We start from the raw sequence: 20,553 nt of genomic DNA, 5'->3' as shown, positions 1-20,553 counted from the left end.
CCGCCGTCCCTCTCAGGGGGTGCCTTCACGCTCTCCTTTCCGAGCACGGAGGATGGGAAGGGGATGGGGAGGGGATGGGAAGGGGATGGCGGGCGGGCGGACCCCCGCCTCCAGCCCGGGCCCGGCGCGGCTCTGTCCCGCGGTGCTGCAGCAGCAGCGGGAGGCAGAGGCCGGGGGCGGCCGCCCATCCCCGCGCCGGCCGGGGCGGGCCCACCGCCGTCCCCTCCTCCCGCCCGCGCGGGGGACGGGATCGCCCCGCCGCCGACCCGAGCGGCAGCCGCGGCCGGGAGCGGAGCGGGCGCGACGCGGATCTGCAGAAGCCCCTCTACTCTTCCTCCTCCTCGTCGCCCTCCGCCCGGCAGCATGGCCCGGCGCGAAGCGGCGGCCGCCCCCGGCCTCTGCCTGCTGCTGCTGCTGCTCCGCGGTGGGGGGCTCTTCCCCCCCGCCGCCGCGCAGCCGCCGCCGCCGCCGCAGCGCGGGAGCGTGTGGTGCCCCAGCCGCTGCCTCTGCTTCCGCACCACGGTGCGCTGCATGCATCTGATGCTGGAGAGCGTCCCCGCCGTGTCCCCCCAGACCACCATCCTGTGAGTACCCGGCGGGGGCTGCCGCGGCGGCCCGGGGCAGGGAGCGGGGCGAAGGGAGGCAGGAAGGGAGGGAGGGAGGGAGGGCATAGGAGAAGGTGGAGGAGGGGATGGATACCTGGGGTGAGAGGCGCTGGGGGTGGGGGTGGCGGCGGAGCCTCAGCTCTTTGTCTGCGGTCGGGGGAGGGGGCCGGACCCGCGGCTGTGGTTCTGCCCGAGGGGCCCGGGCGTCCCCGCGCCGCACCGGGGCTGCGCTCGCCGCCCCGGCCCCGCTGTCCGCTCGGCCCCGCGGTCCGGCCGTGCCCGGCGCGCTCCTGCCCGGCTCCGACGGAGCGGGGTCGGGGCGGTCGGAGCGGTGCCCCCAGTCCTGCGGGGCTCTTAGAGGTGGATGTTCTGGGTAGCTTGTGTCCCAGCTTAGTCGTCCCTAGAAGGATTTCGGTACTTCCTTAGTACCCTGCTTAAAAGCACATTCAGGCGGTAAGGGGATCGGCAGGGACACAATAGGTGGCACTTTCTGCTCAGTTATTAGACATTCGGGGATGTACGAGAAAAGCGGGACCCAAACTGGACTTGCTGAAGACTAACCCGGCTCAGGTTCCTGCAGAGATTTGCGAGCGTTGGTTAATAACCAGTTTTTTAGTTCAGGCACAAATGTATCACTTGAAGTGCCCGGCCCTCTGGTCATTGTTTTGGTTGGGATTGCATTGGTATAAATTTCAGTATTGCCAGTGACTGACATTTAGTTCACATTGATTTGACTGAAACAGTTACCTTTCCAGGCATATTCCCCTGCAATAACGGCAAAGTTCCAAATTAATATCACACGCTATTTTGTTTCGTGGCTTACTAAGAGGAACGGATTTGTTCCACTGACCTGCTTATATGTTACTTGGGCTCAGAAAGCTCTTGGCAGCAGCCCTGCCCTTTTCTTACACACACGCAGCCGTGGAAGCTGAGCAGAGCTTGGCCCTGGGAATTTTCTGCCGGGCCTCCTGTCATAAATTAACTTGTGACTTTGTCAGATATTTTCAAAAGGGGTCTATAAAGCCTTGCTGTGTTTCAGCTTCCAAGTATTATTTAATGTGAAGAGTGCAGTCATTTAGTATTAACTGAGTCCCTCTTTGGCAAGAAGTGCAGGCTTTTGGCAGAATGGGATTAGTCCTGCTATACTTGTAAACCTTTTAGGGAACAGTACAGGAAGTGGGTGGTTAATGTTTCTTACATTTGAAACAAAGTACATTTACAGAACACCTTTTGACTTGAGATTACAGGAAACCGTGTAAAGCTAGCTTTGTGAATCATCTTAAATGAAAAGGAACAAGAAGAAGTCTTAGAGTGTGGAGTCGAGTCTTAATGGCTTGATTTAATCTTAAAGGTAGAAGGGTCTGCAACAGCAGAAAGTATTAGACTGAACTTCGCAGGGCTAGAGCTCCTCTTACGGTGGGTATTTATAATCTTGCAGTGAGTCAGATGAGAATGTGTGAACAATGCAAGCATTATACTCGTCTAACCCCACTAATATATCAAGTTGTCTAGTATCCCAAATCTGAATTATCATTCTGGTATAATGCAAGCCACCATGCTACATAAGTAATGCAAAAGAAGTTAAAAATATGTTTTCAGATTGACAAAGAATGGTAGTTTTCAAAATATGCCTGTGGATGACCAGTATTCTTCAAAACCTAGTGGTGACCTTACTTGTCATCTAGTAATGGATATTATCCTTTCTGGACAACTGACTGGGTAACTGTTATAAATAGGCAGTATTACATCTGTAAATAGTTACTCCTTCTGCTACAATTCTGCTGAATGGTTGTGAATGGAAAGGAGCTGGGTCAGAAGACTGTCAGGCAGTATGAGTCTCTGGGACAAAGAAGAATTTCAATTGCATTTTATTTAGTAATCAGTAGTTTGAAAGTACCAATCAGTAGTTTGAGGGTACCAATCATACATAAATAGCTTACCTGTTTTATATGAATTGCCTACTTATAGCTGTAGGATGTACTTTCAGAATAACTATTATATGTCTGAGTTACTCACGGAATTACCACTCATTTTTTCAACTTACCTGTGATGTTGGACTGTAGTTCTACACTGCAGTGTTACACTTCACAGAGGTAGCCCATCACCCACAGAGGGCTTTCTACACTCAAGAACAGTTTCTTTTTTAAACATGAAAGTAAGCAGTTATTTAATCTCTGGTTTGTCTCTCAATGTTTGTCTTTCAAGTGGTGCCTATATATTACATGTATTTTCTTTAGAAGTGGTGTTGATAGATAGATAATTTAAAATAATAAATAAAATTGATCACCTTCTCCTGTAAAACAAAAATTTAGGAAATCCTGCAAAGTGTATTGCTAATGGGTTAAGTCCATTTTTACTTGCATTGATAAATTCCACATTCTCATCTGTTTTGTTTCTTACTTACAAGATGGATTGACTGTGCAAAATAATTTTGTAAAAAATATCACCCCAAGCTTTTCCTTGTTTATAAGTATTTTGCTGATTACTGATTCTGAAAAATGCCCCATTTTGGAAGCTGGGTTAACTTTGCTCTGCTTCACATATAATTTGTTACATGGACTAAAACAGCATGGGGCCCAGACCAGTGGTGCAGCCAAGTGTTTTCCCCCACATATCAAAAATGTCTACTCCTAATCTCAGGCTCTATTTTGAAAACTGTTCATAACATTACTAGTTGCTGACCTTGCCAGTGCTGCTCCTGGCTGTACATTTTCTCACTCTCCCTTGCCTCTTCCACTTTCTGGCACTTCCCCTTCCCTGCTGCAGGCTGGGATCCATGGTTTAGATTGCTTCTACAGGGTGAATTCTGCCAGCTTTGAAGGAGCTCGTGGAGCCTTGCATAAGCAAGTGGTTTCACCGAAAATGAGATTGTTACCTGGGCTCTTTTTTGGACAAGGGCCAACATCCCAGTCCTGTGCTGACTTCCCTTAAAAATGGAGACCCATGTACAAAATGATTTGAAAAACTACTTAATGCCATAAATACAATCATAGAAATTTCACTTCATCTCTGACTAAATATAGAGCACTTACATTAACACAAATTGCTGAAACATATTTATATTAAACCATTTAAACACTTAAGGAATGTAAAATTTTGGGTATCCCCTCTTGCTGTCTCCTCCTCCCATAATGGTGTCCTGTCTTACACTTTTTGGGGGATTTCTGTGTTCTAGAGCAATTTCTTGTATATGGTGTTCATAATTCTGACAGGAGATATTTGAATATGGATGCAATATATTACTATTTGTATCTAAACACAATCCAAATCCAAACCTATCTACAGGACCAGCTACACATACTCAGACCAGTACTGAAATTTGTTCACAGTTTTTCTTGGCAGCACCTCATTGCTCTCTTATTTCTTGCTAGCTGTACAAATAAAATTGTATTCACTGCACTTGAGTCTAACAGACTGAACAAGAAAAGAAACTAATGTTCTGTTAATAGCAGAAAAGGTAAAAATTGACAAAAATAGTTGTCACCAAAGAAAGAGGACTTGATTTACACTGAGAATGACATGCACATTATTGAGGAGAAGATTTAATTTTCAAATAAGTCATTCTGTATTGTTGTGTGATTATTACTTGGAGTGGCCTGCAAGTCTGCTATGAATAAAACACCTCTTCAACATGCAAGTATAATTCTAAGTGATCAAACCTTAATAGGACCTCTTAAGTTGCAGCCATTCCAGCTGAATAGCTTTTGAAGGTAGGCTCTGAAATGAAATTGAAGGCAACAGTCTGTGTTGCTTGTTACTTCTTTTGTTACATGATTCTAACATATTCTCAATCTAGATATTGGATAGTTCAGGGTGTGTACTTTTTTATTTACTCTTTTATCAGTGTATTTTAATTTCTGCTTTGTACTGTAGATGTCAAAGGGAAAGGGGGACGTGTTAGTAATTTAATTCTATAGTGACTTTCTAGACAGCTGAGTAAGAAGTACTTACTTTTTTTCATCTCTCCATAAGAACTTTTGGTGGAATCTAATCTACGTTCGTAATGTCAGTGAAAACCATTATTGAGGCTTCCCAAGAGTATCTGTCTTAATACAGTTTTAAAAAAACCCCACAACACTAGATTACACAAATCACACATCTATTTGGAGAATATGTGAATCACTAAAGAGCTAATGTAATGACATTTTGCATTTCACTGTTGATTTGTGCTAACAGTATGCCTCTTAGCAGAGGCCTTTAGGAAAATGAAGTAGGTGATATGTACGGAGACTGCCAGTGCAGGAGTCTTTGGGCTGTCGTAGCAGAAATCTTACTGTAAGCTGTTTGCAGATCTGCTATTTGAAAAGATGCATTTTCTGCCAGCAAACAGCCATCCCATTTTCATCTGAAAAATAGAAGGTCCTTATGTTCAATTAGAAAATCTCTGAAACACTTTTAGAAAAATACCAGTAGATTAAAATTAAGGCAAAATAAAATAAACACACTTCATCACTGTGAAGGGTGAAGGATTGCAGTCTCAAATGTGGACTGTGAGTAAATTTGATCACTTCATGGGTGAACATCAATTTCTGTGTAGGAGTTAGTCAAGAGATAACACACTAGAAGATTTTATTCAATTTGCAGGGATTTGTACGTGCTTAACATTAAGAAAAGAAGTACAGATACTGAAGATTTATTTGAAAGGTTTGAAAATAGCTTAATATTGACCTAGCTATTGCCACTCCTGGCTGGGCAGCAAACTGCACTAAGTGCCAGTGATGATTTGCTTGAATGATACAGAACAGGGGGTAAAGCACAAAATTATTTCAATAAAAATTATCTTATGTCTTCCTTCATAGAAATTTTATGAACATGTAAAGAATTAAATTTGAGATTAAAACACCTACATTTAGGTTTCTATACACATGAGTTTACATGTGTATTTGGTTTGAGAATTTCCCTTCTAATAAGTAGCAACTCAGCCAGTACAGTTCATGGTCAGGGAGCAGAAGTCAGCTCACTCTAAAGGGGGCACCTTTATTTGAAATAATTTCTAACCTCAGACTAGGTCCCTATTGGGCCTGTGCCATAGCTGCTTGCTTGCAGCCAAGTACATCTAAATCAACAGCAGGCACCACCGATCAGACAACTGAATTAATTAGCTACTGTTTGGGCAGTTTATTAATTTATTTGTGCCTTCTCCAGCATAAGTGTGTTAACTGGTCTTCTGTTGACAATAAAAAGAGATTAAATGTCTGTATGTAGATGTTGATATTTATTTCTCTAAGCCAAAGTTTAAAGTATTTTTCAGATGAGAATGTTTTCATAGAATTTTCAACACAAAGAAACTACTTGCAAAGAGTAGGCAAAGGAGTCATCAGCAATTTAAAAAAATTGTCTTTCAAAGTACTTAAATTGTTGCTAAAAGGAGAGTATTTTCTCTATTAAGCCACATCCTGAGTCCCAACAAATCAAGTGGATTCTGCAAAAGATACCAATCCTCCCCAGCAAAGCGGCTGTGGAAGGTGTGTAGGAAATAAAGCCCGCTAAAGCCGTTCCCAGGCAGTCTGGTTGTATTGCTGATGGAATGAGCCAGGACCAAGGCATGAGTGTGTTAAGGAGACATTTGCAGAGTTTGCAGAATGTGTTTGGTCGTTAGCAGGGGGCAGAAGGGCACAGCACTGATAGTGTTTGACATTTACTGGGAGACGAGAGGCAAAGCTGCTGAGGGCTGCAACAGAAGGCCCATATGACTCTTTACTTCGAGTTGCCAGATTCACTGGTGGGAAGATGTTTTTGTCATCTCAGCAGTATGCTAGACCTCATCAAATTCTTTGCTGAAGAATGGGAAAACATATGGAACAAAATCATATCTACGAGTAACTTACTGTACGCTTAACAAACACACTGTCGTCAGAGGAATACTTTGTCATATATTACAGTGAATAAATACAATTTCTGTTTTTCATCTTGTTTTACTAAGATGTATTTTTGAGCAGTAAATACATAACATTTGAATGTTAAAATGAAAAATATGTGTTTATTTACAGAAGGATCCCTTTAATAAGTAAACCCAAAGACCCATTTGACCTGATACCTGTTTTTTGAGGGTGATGGAAAGCACAGCTTATAAACAAGTAGGCAGTACAGAACAGCATATAGTTGTTTATACCTATAATAATTTGCAGATATGGATTTTGGGGGCTAAAGATGCCACCATATTTTATGTAGATCTTGATGGATCTCTCCTCCACAAATTATTTAGCCTCTTCTTTTCAACTAATTTAGCTGTTGTGTTATAACTTTCAGTGGCAAGGAATTCTGCACAAACTACATGGTGGAAATTGCTCTCTTCTGCTTGAAGCCTGAAAGTTGTTAGCTTCACATAGCGTTCCCCATTTCTTCTATTGGAAGAGACACTGAGTACTTGATCCTTCTCTATTATTCCAATGCCAGCCATGATTTTGTGATCTTTGATCCTAAGCTTCTCCATTCCTTTTCTTTTTCAACTTGGAGTCTTCTCAGTGAAAGATTAGTATTAATCTCTCATCATCTAGACTGCTGCTTCCCCACTCTGCTGTGTTTGGAGATGAGGGAGTTTTGACTTTGCCCAGTATTTGTATGGATAAATCTGGTATGAGGTTTCATGGACTAATCAAGGGTACCTGAAGATCTTGCCTGTAAGTAGTAATGATCACTTCTAGGCCTGCCATTTTATTTGTAAAGTTTGATTTTTTCCGTATACATTATTTTGTATTAATACTTGCATTAGGTCTGCACTTTAATAGCCATCATGGACTGTTGACAGGTCTTTTTGCTGTTCTTCCTCAGCAGTTTGTTAAAATAGATGAGTATCATAAGCAAAACTTGGTTCTTTCTGTGGTTCATCACTCTTGCATTTAGAAATAAACTGGACAATGCAGAGCTCAGCACAGGTCTCTGTGAAACTGTACTGGTGACCTTTCCCAACTACAAAAATTCTCCATCTATTGCAAACATCTCTTCGTATGTTCATCCAGAATGTGTGGAATATTTGCTTTATAGCTGTTTCAAAAGATTGTCCTCTGATTCCCAAAGCTTTGGGAGTTTGGACTGTTGTCAGCACAAGATTTTTTGTTCGTTCTACTGAAGTGTTTTAGAAAGCTATAAGGATTATACAGATTAGTGGATTGCTTGGTGTTGTTGTCTACATCTCCAGTTTAAAATTTCAGTTTAAAACATTTTTCTGTCTTTCTGATTCTGTTTAACAGAGAGCTTCACTGTCTCTGCCATTACTCAGTTTTCCCAAAAACATTAATTAAAAAATGGTGAGTTAAACAAATTTTCAGCATTACTTTGGGGAATTCAAAGGCATGAAGGACAGTGAATAAGAAATTTTTGTTTAGCAGAGACAAACATGGGATTACTTATTGGAAAAAGTAGGAAATAGATGCTTGGACATGAGTAAATATGTTTTTTCTTTCCTAATTCCCAAAGGCAGCTGGTGGAAAAATAACAGGGAAATGCCTATCCTTGCTTCATCAGGAGGGTCTGGATCTGAAACACAGGGAGAGGAGTCTCTCACCTAAAACTGGTAAACACATGCCTAAGAGAAAAATGTGATTAATGAATATTCTAACCTCTTCCATTTTCTGAGTATCCCCTACTGATTTCTCTCCTAGGTGAGGTCAGTGCTCATTAAGAGATGACATGGGGATGTCCTTAGCCTGCAGAAAACTTTGTCATTTATATGCTAAATAAATGTTAGGCTTGCCGCATGTGCTTATTGATTGCCTTGCAAGTAAGCTAAGTTTAAATTGAAAAGTTGAAAGCCTAGAAGAAAAGAAAACTAGGAAACACAGCCAGTAAAGAACAGAGTTTGACATGAAGATAGAAGAAAACTGGAAAGAGACCAAAGTAATATAATTGAAGAAAACGATACTGCTATTATGACATGATAAAATAGCAGACAGCTATTCAGGAAATAACAAAAGAAGAAGAAAAATAGTGCATTATGATTAAAATTGCATATTATTTTATTTTTTTTTAATTACAAAATGGCCTTTACAGGAATATTTCACTGTGTGTAATGGGTAAAATGAAAATGCTAGATTTATATTTTGAGACTCCAATTCTATTTTGAACAACTGAAAAACCAACTATGTTTTAATCTATCTTAATTCATGTTTTAATAAGGTATTATAAACATTATTTCTTTTTGGATTCAAATTTCTGAGACTTTGAAAGCTTACTGTAGCTTATTTACAGTATTTTGTGATCAAATGTTTTGTACATTCTAGATCTCATCTTGCACAACTTATGCATAGCTTTGTATACGTGACAAATCTCCAGGCTTCTGATTTTTCCTGGACATGGACATTTGCTGAGTCTCTCTTTCCAGCAAGCCAAAGTGTTTATATCCTTATAGGATAAGACTTCACTTACAGAAAAGATCCATTTATAAAGGTGACATTAAAAACCTGTATTGTACAATCTAAACATTTATAGTTGCTTGTCTTTCTGGTGAAGTTTATGTATAAAAAGAAGTTAGTATTTCAAATACTTAGGTGTATGTGTGTTTGTATATTTATATGTACACATGCTGTACATAATGTCTGTATATATATAGACAGATAGATATAGGGAAACAACTGAGTTAAACTGTCTTTATCATTTTTTCCATTTGGAGTCGATTAAAAACAAAACAAAACAAAACAAAAATAACTTTAAAGCCTTTCTTATTGCAAATGTGGGTAGGGTTTCAAGACAATCCATAGAGATGGTGCAATGAGAGCTGACTGAGCTGGAACGGAATGACTCAAATATTTCCTTTTCCTTCCTTTGCTTATCAGGCTGCCAAATTTGATTTCTCTTTGGTATGGCATTATTACTGCTGCTTCTGAGAGTCAAGTGATTTTTTTAAACAGAAAATGGAATGTTTATTACAAATGACAAAGAGTCTCAAAATCTTGAGAAAGATACTTGAAGAAGAGATTAACGTGGTCTCTCATCTTCATGTCTTTTTGTTTAATCTGTATTTACAAAGATATGCAAAGATTGGGATGTTGAACAGTTTGTGCAGTGGCTGGCACGTTTCTTGAAACCATGTGAAAGTTTGTAGAATAAAAATTGTAAAGTTTTGTGCAATGTAGTGTTCCCTCTTAGTGTTTTTTTCCAAGTAGTTTTTTTAAGTTTTATTTAAAAAAACAATGAGCAAATGTATTTAACTCCAAATTAGTTTTACTGCCTGTGACTCCTTTTTTTGTTGTGATCTGTTGTTCTAACTTTCAGATTTTTTTATTCTCTTTCCAATTGCCACTCCCTGTATCTTTCGGAAACATTTTCTTTCAACATTCTTTCCCCTTAAATCACGTATTACAACAGACTGCTCTCTGCCTGCCTGGTCTGGAAAAGGAAAAATATTACTTGGTACACAGCATTACCTTAACTAATGACTGTTTTTGGTAACCAGGATGATGACTGCTAAATGTCAAGTTCTTTGCACTGTGTTAGCCAGACCGGATTTAATAGCATTTTATTTAATGGCATTTTGCTGCTGGTTTCCTTTGTTGCAGAAAAAATAAAGAATAGATGAGTCCCCGTGTGTTTGACTTATCTCTAGGAAGTGTGAGCAACATGACTCGGGCAGCATGAAATTCAGAGGCCTATAGCCTCTGTCCAAGGTCCATCATGCTCTACAGAGGCAAATATTTCACTTTTACAAGATTTTATTTGTCCATTTTGATATAAAATTTCACTATTTGGTGTCTTGTGGTATCTTCTATTTAATGATAGATTATCATGATAATCAGATTAAATCAGTCACCAATATTAAAATCTTTAAATCTTTACTGTCATGTTTTGGTGGAGAAAAGAGAGAACTTTTTTTCCCAATTTTTCCAAAATATTTTGAAAAATATGAGGGGCAATGTGTCTTCTGGTACACAGATAACCCTAGTGGGCCATTCAAAACTCAAACACAAATAAATGCCACATTACATTATCTGCTAAGATAAAGTAAAAAGCTAGAGCAGCAGCATGATGGTATGACATATATATATTAAAAAAATATATGGCCTATCAAAGTAGGGTAACTTTTAAAGGATATTTTGTTGCTCTTTGGGATAATAGCTAATTTGGGTTCAAGAAAGAAGTTTGGGTTTGATGGTATTTTGATAAACTCTCCAAGAACTTTGAGAGGCGGTAATATTTATTTATTACAGATATAAACTGAATGAAAAAATTCAGATCTTTGACTTTGGTACAGTTAATAAAAAGGGCCTAGGTAATTGAATTAAAGTGCCAGTAAAAGGAGAGATATATCAGGCAAAGAGAACTGCAGAGCTATGACAGAGCTGTAAGAGCAATTTGATTTTGTGAGTTGGTGGCTTGCTCTGGCCAGATTCAAGGCATTGACTTCCCGATTTATTTTTATTGCCCTGAGAAAAGCTTAAGTAAATGCAATAGCACCTATGTAGGGGGTAAAATCAATTAAAATGTTTCCTAGCTAGACTTTTATGTATAGCTAAAGCATGTTAATTTGTAGATTGGAGACTTAGTTGTCAGGTTTGTAAATAATGGCTACCAGACAATTATTAATGATCTGCAAATACCTTTCTTAGTATGGTAACATTTATAATTTGTTTAAACAGTTTTTTTAAACTCAGGATATTTTTTTTTTCCTGAGTTCTCTATCAATAGTCTAAATCACTTGAAATTTCTAAAATGTTGAGACATGTTGAAACATTTTTCTTGATTCAGTAAACAGCAGTTTTGAAAACCTAGGCAGAAAATTCTCTAATCTTCCATTGTGATATGAATATTTTCTTGGATGTTTTATACTTTGTCAACTTTGTGTACTTTCTTGAGTATATGTTTTATTTTTGATATCCTTTGTTTTACTTAAATATTTTTTATACATCTTGCATGGGAATATTTGAATATAAGATTTGGAAAGAGAAAAAATATGCAAAAAGAATGTGGGATTCATTAGAGATCTCCAACTGAACAGTAATTAACTGGCTGAAAGCAAGATTTATTAAAAACAAAACAAAACAAAACAAACTAGCCTTCAGTTGCAATCTTTATATTGGTCATATCTGTATAAAAGGTATATATCCATTGACAGGTGTAAGACAGACTCGTCTTTTGAAGAAATCTCTGGAATTGCCAAACAACACAGATAGTACAGGTGAAATTTTCTTGTTTTGATGAAGTTACAATGTGAACAACACTTAAAACAGAGATGATAGGTAGGCGAGTGACTTGTGTACAGCCCCCACATTCAGGTATATAGTGTAGGCCAGTTTTATGACTCTACTGCATGTGTTTATAATGCCTTATTCATCAGAGAAAGAAATAAGAACTAGCTGTGGTTTTGCACTCACCATTTAACAATATCAAATTGAATTCAAAGTAGTTTTGTCTTTTCCATATTGGTAAAATTTTGAATTCCCACTGTACATAGCAGACAGTAGTATCTGTGCAACCCAGATTCCTTAGATCGGAGTTTTTCATTACCTTTCATTTACGTTTTGCTTTCCTCAATATCCACAAGGAATTGTTTTGTAATAGTGCTAGAATAGAGTAAGTACCTGTCTCACATGTCAGATATTGTCTGTGACAGAATTTGTATCCTTGTTGGTTGGTTGGTTCATTAAATATCTTTTATACACTTACTGGCAGGCTGATGTCACTTTAAAAATATTCTTATTTCTCTGAAAGAGTATTTAATTTTTTCAGTAATCAATCTTCTGAACAGTGTAAACAAAAATTTGCTTTTAAAAGAAGATTATCATTCAAGTGGAATTTTTTTTTTTTTTTTTTTTTACTTTGAAACTGGGACATAGTTCAACATGCTGGTAGACCCATAAAATAAATTGGTTTTAACATCTGGACCCATGTGTAAGAAATTTCTGATTGAATCAGGATTTGTAAATCTTATTGAATGCCCTTGGGGATTTGAAATTTGGGGTTTGTTTTGTTTTTTTTCTTGATTGGTGTCTCTTCCATTATGTAAATCTGTTGGTTTTATCTGCAGAGTGACGAAGCTTTGGTGGGCAGGAAATAAAATGTTCATTCGGTTCAGGCTTATCTTTAGCTGTATGGTTTGGACATGGGAAAGACTTGTCCCTCCAGAGACAAGAGCATGAGTATAATCTCTCAGGAGACATTTCAGCCACAGGATTACTGCAGTAGAACAACATCCGAAGCCTGAGGAAACTTTGCCAGTAGAAAGTTTCTTCCTTAAGTGCTGAGTGCTGGGTTTGTGGCTTGCAGTTTTCAGCCTCTTCGGTGCTTGAAGTGTCTTAAGTATTTGTGGAAATTCCAGCCATAAATTGGTGTTTGTATGCCTTTGGATCAGAGGGTATATTTGTACTTCTGACCACTCTTAGAGCAATGGTCATTTAACTGTGGGTCCAAAGGATTCATTTGCAGCTGAACTTAAAATTTGGTGATTAATATTTCTGAGAAAGAATTTTTTCACAGGCTTTTAAGCCAAATATATGACATAGCAGTGGTCTTAGTTAAGTGGAATACTACTAATTTATACATTTTCAAGTAATGTGTTTTTCAGTAGTACAAACATCGTAAGAATCTTTTATTCAAAGGTGGAAATTAATTGGTAGATATGTCTGCTTATTGAAACTAAGATTAAAAAATATTTGTCTGCAGATAGTAGTCTTTTTTTTAACTATTTAGATTGCATATTAAAAGAAAATAGTAAGTCTAATGTATTTAAGTAGCTGGTCTATTTAGTATATTAATGTTAGTGTATACCTGCTTGTTTTCTTCCTTTTTTTTTGTTTTGTTTGGTTTTGTTTTGTTTTTGTTTTGAACAGTGATTTTTTTTTTTCCAGTTAAAAAAAAACAACCCAAAAAACGAAGAAACACCCTATGAGGGGTTCATGGCTTTCTTTGGGCCAGCAATAGTTGCTCACTCCTGCCCATGGTCTTTATCTGTTCTCAGAGTTAGCTGAGAAGTAAGCAAGGGAAGAACATTTGGTTTCACTCTGAATCATTTTCCTGTTTTGGTGGCCGGTGATGTCTGAGAGGGTGGCCTGACAGATGGCACGAGGCGGAGCTGCATCCTGAGCAAACCTGCTGACCTGTCCCTGGGGCCTCATCAAACAGGGCCTGCCCCCAGAGAAAACCATAAAATAAGCTGAATCTGTGATACAGCTTGAAGGGGCAGGTTTGGGAAACAGAACTGTAAGTGCTCCTTCTTGAGAAAAAGCGTCCTTCCACTTTCCTTCCTTGCCAGAGGTGCGAGTGCCACCAGCTCCTGCTCTGTGCTTCCCTGGGCTACTGCACCCACCTGCCAGAGCAAATGTTCTACCTCAGAAATGTCTGCAATTTTAAGTTTCACAAATTACTTTTTAATTAATGTCCCCTCTACTGAATCATTATGCTATGTATTTATCATGTGGATATTTTAAACTGTCTGATATTCCTTAAAGGCAGGTTTGTACTTAATTTAATATTTTAGAGATAATTCTGGTATTTTCATTCTACTTTGGCAAGAGTAATCAAATGTTTGAACTTTTTTTTTTACATACACACCAGGTCGAAAGCATTGTTCTTTATGTAAAGACCCCTTGAGAATCCCATTTGCTGTTGTGCTGCTCTCCATGTAGCTCAAATGGTATTTATATGGCCTGAGTATAGTTTGTATGGGATAATAAAAGCTAGAATGTAAGATGAAATGTGTTCAAAATAGAAAAATCAGATTGAATTATAGCTTTTAAAATGGCATTACACTGTGAAGACTGAAGAAGGATAGACTTGTCTTCGATTTTATTCAGAAATTACCTTTTTTGCATTATGAACAACATGGAAGTGTGTAAAAACATTTTTCTGTCTACAGATGTTTTATATTTGTTTCTGGTATCTTCAGTATTGTGTCAAGAGGGTGGAATAATTACAGAGATTCAGAAGAGTGCTTTCTAGCTGATTGTTGGCTTAATGCTGCCAATACTAGAACTGCTAGGAAGAGGGTGCATGACAATTCAAAATAGATGTGATCTCCTGAGGCCACTGAACTTAAAAATGCTGACAAACTCACAAGGCTAGTAAGATTTACTTGGAAATTTCAGATACATCCATAATTTTCAGCAATCCAGTTTTCCAAGCTGTTTTTTAAGATGGCCAGTCAATTTAATTTATGTAGAGAAAGAAGAAATGTGCATAGGAAGAAGTTGGAGGCTAGTATTTCTTAATTCAGTTCTACTTTTGCAATGTGGGGTTAGAGATGATCAGTATTGATTGAGTCAAGCTATGGAATATAATAAAAATTTATAAAGCACAATGTTTATTATTAATCTTTTATTATTCTCCTAGTTAACTTGTGCATTCTGTAAGGTAGCTTGTTCCCTAATGAGTAGTAGCTCCAAAACTGCTTTTTGTTTATAATTTTGGTATTTGTGTGGGAATGAACATGACATAAGAAGGGAAGCAATAATCTGTTCCCAGACATTCCCTTCTCTGAATGTCATTCGGCTGGGCATTTTAAGGTTAATTGTCTTCTAGTAGCTACTTGCTTTACTCTTAACAGGGAGAAAACAACTTCTCCCAAGAGACAGGAACGCCCAGTTGCCTGCCTTGAGGCTGTCTGCACTCCTGAGGAATGGGGAGATAAATATCGGAGGAGTCCTAAGACCCCTGTTCCTCTGAGGTTTTTTGCCAGAAGCAGGAGGAGCTGGAGGCAGAGTCAGAAAGTAGCTAAGTTATCTGCTCTTGCCGTCTGTTGTTAACCTCAGGAAGCAGAAAATTCCATTCCAAGAGTTGCAGCTTTTTCATTGAGGTGACCTGGGATTTTCCATGAAGTGGAGGGAAGAGCTGTTGCTTTGTCTGAAACCAGGAATCCAGTCTGCAGCCAAGTGATAGAATACTTGAATTTTTGTTGTTACTCTTTGTGCATGCCAACAGTGTTTGTTTCCATTTTAATAGTAAAATATCCTCAGCATTCTACAAGCACAACTATCCATATAAATTCTAACACCTCTAAATCTATTGGAATCTAATATGCCTATCACTACAGGAAACAAGTGGGAAGTACAAGACAGTTGGAAATATATTCCAACAAAATCTGCCTAGTATAGGGGGAAAAGTGACGCATAGATTTACAATGAATAAAAGCTTTTAAGTCAAATTTAGATGTTATTTTTAGATACAGTAATTCCTTCAATTTTCCACATCCTTTGGCTTGATGTTGATCCCATATTGCATGACTTCTTTTTGAATTGAAGGAGACAAAATGGGCATTGTTTAGTAAGGCCATTGGGATTTTAGATGCTGGATGTTATTTATTGGCGTAATAAATATAATACAAGCTCACATGCACTGCATCAATGAGACTGCCTGACCCAAAGAATGAAGTTCCTAAAACTGCAGTGATGTGGAAACCGCACTTATATACTGGCTTATCAGTTTACCTGTCCAGTTTGTTCATTCATTCACAGACCTCATTATCACCCTTTTTCAGATGTAGGGTCTTTGTTGCTGAGAGCTCCCCCCTGCACTGATCCTCACCCAGCATAAGGTGTACTCAGCTGCGTGCTTCTCTTCAAGAGGTGCTGATGTGTCAGAGTTAGAAGGAAGCTTAAGGCACTCTGGTAAAACACAGGTGATTATTGTGTGTTGGTTTTCAGTTATGAATATGCACACTATTTGCATCCTTTTTTCTGACAGTGAAAAGAGAAAGAACTGATCTGCTACAGAACAAAATCAGAGTTGTATTTTTTTGTACCCATATATAATGGTCTTAATTTAATAAAACTGGGTAGAAACACCATTAATGTAGGGGTTTTAGTATTTATTCTTTTTCTGTGGGAGGGAGAGATTAGGAGGAAAAAGAACCAAAGCAGGCTTAAGCTTAAAATGAACAAAAATAGTTCTATTAACACACTAAAGGAATGAAAAACAAGTTGAGAAAAAGAAAACCTAAATTAAAACAGAATGACACTTTAAAACACTCTTTTCTCCTCTTACAAACTATTAACTTTCTTATTAAACAACATAGAAAGACACAACTTGAGATTTTCAGTCAGTTTCACTATTTAGACATAATCACTCGTTACTTTAGGAGAAGAGTCTCTCTAAGATCTTTTTATGAAGACATTTGCAACAAGACAAAATAGTCCAGCGCTCTTAATGTCACACATCTGCTGCCACTCGGAGTTTTTGCAGACTGTGATGTTCTATCAGCAAAGCTTCTCGGTGTATCTGGAGTACTTTTTATGAATACTTCTTCTAGTCTAAAATCATCTTTGTCTCAAAGGCTGAGACCTCCTTTTAACCCAGGAGCGAGGGCTTTAAAGTTTTCAAATAAATCTCAGTTACATTAGTCCTAAATTTTGATTAGAATTAGCATTCTAAGATGCTACAAAGAACAGTCCATTTCTCCTTAGTTTACCTTAGAGAAGTCCGGTTAAAAATGTCCACTTCTTCAGTCCTATTCCAATATTATTAGTTATTTCACTTCTAATCTAACTGACTTCTTTCTGTGTCTGTTCTACGTACCCTATGTTTTCTTTATTTTCTCTGAAGGAAGAGTTGTGCTTTAAAAGTTCCATGTTGCTAAGAAAGAGTTAAATCTGCCTGGGCCTGCAAGGGCCATGTGCAAGCCCCGGGCTGCAGGGCTGAAGAAAATGCAAAGCTGTGCTGGTAGAAGAAGCTGGTAAATGTCCTTTTTCTCCACCCCTCGGTCTCAACCAGGGTGGCCCGGCTCAGAGTTGTTATGGAGCTGCAGGGTTTCTTTCTCTGCTGCCAGCAGCGATTCAGCTGGGCCATGGTTTGGCCCTTTCTGCCGCAGTCTTGAGCACGTGGCCAGCACTGCCGAGCTGCAGCCGCCTCTCTTCCCTGCCGGCAGCAGGGGAAAGGGGCTCAGCCGGCCCAGGCTCTCCCTGTGTGGGCAGCGGCCCTCAGAGGCCCGGCTGAGCCCGGCCCAGCCACCCAGAGGGGCAGCAGGGGCCGACCCAGGGCCGCCCATTGCCTACGATGTTACCACATGGCTGATTCCAAAGCAAGAGAGAGCCCAATCAGCAGCAGATTAGTTTTAAATGTCCCCTCCAAAGTCTCATTGACACTCCTTATTGGTCAACCTAGCTGCCAATTTCTTGGCCAGCTTTTTGATAGGTCCCTGTTGTTCCCCCCCAAAACCACTGTGCGGTCATGGTAGGGAAAAACATTTCACATTTCTCTACAACCAGAAAACAAAACTGTGCCAACCCATGATACCATACCTCTTCGAAGTTTTATGATTTGTGTATTTTTAAATCTTTCAAGAACTGTTGCTTCAGCTGCGGAAAAAAAAAAAAAAAATTAGGCATGAACTTCAGTGTTTGGATTTTTTTTCAGAAGAACGGGCAGTGCTATTCCTCACTTAAAGTGTTTGTTTCTGCTGAGCAGAAACTGAAAACAAACGTGCTCAAGCTGAAGTTTGGAAGCAGGATGAGACTATCCCATTTCTAACAGTGAATATAGTTTACTACTAGAATTGCTAGCAAGTCACTAGGTTTTGCTTGATTAATGGTCTTGCATCACAATGTAGTATATTTCTCAAAGGGATGGCTCAGCTCTGACAGCAATATTTGCCTTAAGACAGGAATTTCTCTATTGTTGTGCGACTTGTGTGAAAGATCAGGGATGATGTTTCTTTCCAGCTTTCAGTTCTTTTTGATGAGAATATCAGTATTTAATGGATATAGAGTTTAGAATTAAGCATCCCTATGAGACAGAGAAGTACAGAAACAGTATTTATTTTACAGAGTAGTACATGGGAGGAAAATAAGACTAATTTATGACTGTAGCATAACAGCTGAATTTCTGTGGGCTTGTCACAGTAGTAATTCACAGGACTGCTAACTTTAAAAGCAAACAAAACTAGTGCATTTGTTTCAGTGGTTCATGCTAAGCCATAAACTAGTCAGCTTCCTACTTTGGCATCTTCTTTAGAGTACTATAGAGGAGAAACTTAATTTTTTTATTCAGAAGTCCAGTTGAAACTGCATAGTCTTAAATATTAAAAAGGGAACCAAGAAAAGCTTGCATCTCCAACTGTCCCAAGTCCTCTAAAATTTTTCAGTGTATCATAGCTCTTTACACAGACTGTGCCAACCATTGTTTTGATCCAAGACCTTTGCTATCTCAAATTTGTGTTAGTACAGCATACAGACACAACTCTTGTGCTCTATTTTATTTGGTATAGCAGAAACAGTGGACAAAAAACCAGCCCTTTCCCAAGGTTATTTCTGTGAAAAATAATTAGTAATGAAACATATGTCTCTTCTGTCAACAGCCTTTTCATTGTTTGGTTTTAACAATAGATTCCCGAGAGAAAAAAGGACAGATTTTGCCTTTTCTTGTAATTTCTCAGACTGCAGAAACAGCAATTGCATCTCTCTGAATTCTGTCCATGCTGTTGAAAGGAGGGGGGTTTGGTTGTGTGAGTTTGGTTGTTTGCTTATTTTTTGTTTGTTTGTTTTCTGTTTTTTAAGATAGCATGAGAATTAGGTAAAATTTCTGATTTCAAAATAATTTCTGTAGTGGATGAATTTTGGAGAACTCTGAACATGGATGAGACAGAGCCACAAACACACCAGGGTAAAATTTCCATGTATAATTTTTGACAATTAAGCCTAGAGATCTAAAATTTTGGACCAGCAAATCCCACTTGAGCCCTTTTAATGGCACTTTTAATGGCTGGTTAGTAATATTGGCAACAAGGGCAGCACAGGGATATAAAGACTTAGTAAGACAATACTGTATTGCATTTCATTGATTTAACATTTAAATGTTTTCCTTTCAACTGTTATGGCAAAATAAATGTTAGTTAAAACAAATCCTTAGCTCTTGGAGAAGGATATATCATAAGCTCTGCATTCACCAGATCTGTAGCTGATAAAATAGAGTTTTTAAGACATGCAAACTCAAAGTTCTGTCAACAATTCTTATATATTTGTGTAAATCAGATATTTTTTTTAATTAGATAATTGATATATCATCTATATTTCATTATTTATATTTTCTGAAGCATAGGTTTATGATCAAGGTGAGCATTTGTTCAATCAAATGTTCTGCATCCTGTTCTACAGATTTCAATATTTTTGTGGTCCTACTGTTTACTTTTGTTACTGAAATTACAGTATACTAAATATTGTTTACTATGATTCCCCCTCACCATGTAAGAATAATGGTTTTATTTCCCATCTCAAAACGCAGTGGCTTTTTTATGTGCTGCATGCTAATGTGCAGATAATTAAAATATCTCAATATAAATTAGAGAAAATTACATATTGTATGTAATAATTAGACTGAGGAAGATTAATCCAGAAAATTAATTGCTAAGAAAAAGAAGAATGATATAATTTTGTTTGTATAACAAGGTCTCAGGCTAAATTTGAAAAGGAGGCAAAAAAAAGAACAAAAAAACCAACAAAAAACCACTTGGTTTCTCTATTATTCTAGAAAACATTACACTGCTAACTGATAATTACTGTAAGTAGCACTATAGCTGCAAGAAGGATTTGGCTTTATTTTTTTTAAGTGGTGGCTGTGTCTTTGTTCAACAAAGTGACACATTTTTTTCCAGGGCAGTAGTTACAGCAGCATTAAAGTGCCATTGACATCATCCAGTTACTTCACTGACTTGATTATATAACCTCTTTTGTGCAATTTTCATGCTCTGCTCTGTTTGAATGTTTTTACTATGCTGATGGCTGTTTTTCATTTCCTGCTGGGATGACCTTGAATAAAAAAAAGAATAAGAATAAAGTAGACATAAGCAATGTAGTCTTGCTGGCATTTGCAGATCTTTTGTTCTGTATTGAGAAACATAGCAGTTTGGTGTTCAAGGTATAGGTTATTTCTGCTGGGTTGTAATTAATCTGCAATAGTTAGGAAAAAAAAAGGTCTTATTTTATTCTTTTGGATTTAGCAATGGTAAAATCATCTGGTTATGACAATTTCTGCCTTAAAAATATGTCAGAAAAGTGCTACATGATGCAATTCTTTAATTACGGATTTAACC

At 38.3% G+C, this 20,553-nt stretch overlaps 1 protein-coding gene across 1 annotated transcript in view; it reads left to right on the top strand.

The window, feature by feature from the left end:
• Nucleotides 1-363: 363 nt before the first annotated feature.
• Nucleotides 364-20,553, top strand: part of PXDN (peroxidasin) — an 85,240-nt gene continuing 65,050 nt past the window's right edge. Inside the window, exon 1 of the mRNA XM_040058808.2 lies at nucleotides 364-584. Within this exon, the coding sequence (XP_039914742.1) occupies nucleotides 364-584 (221 nt within the window). The remainder of the gene's footprint in view (nucleotides 585-20,553) is intronic.

This window comes from Hirundo rustica, chromosome 3 (assembly GCF_015227805.2).
Source record: "Hirundo rustica isolate bHirRus1 chromosome 3, bHirRus1.pri.v3, whole genome shotgun sequence".
NCBI lineage: Eukaryota > Metazoa > Chordata > Aves > Passeriformes > Hirundinidae > Hirundo > Hirundo rustica.
The sequence above is the reverse complement of the archived record's forward strand: the minus strand, read 5'-3'. Positions and strand labels throughout refer to the sequence as shown.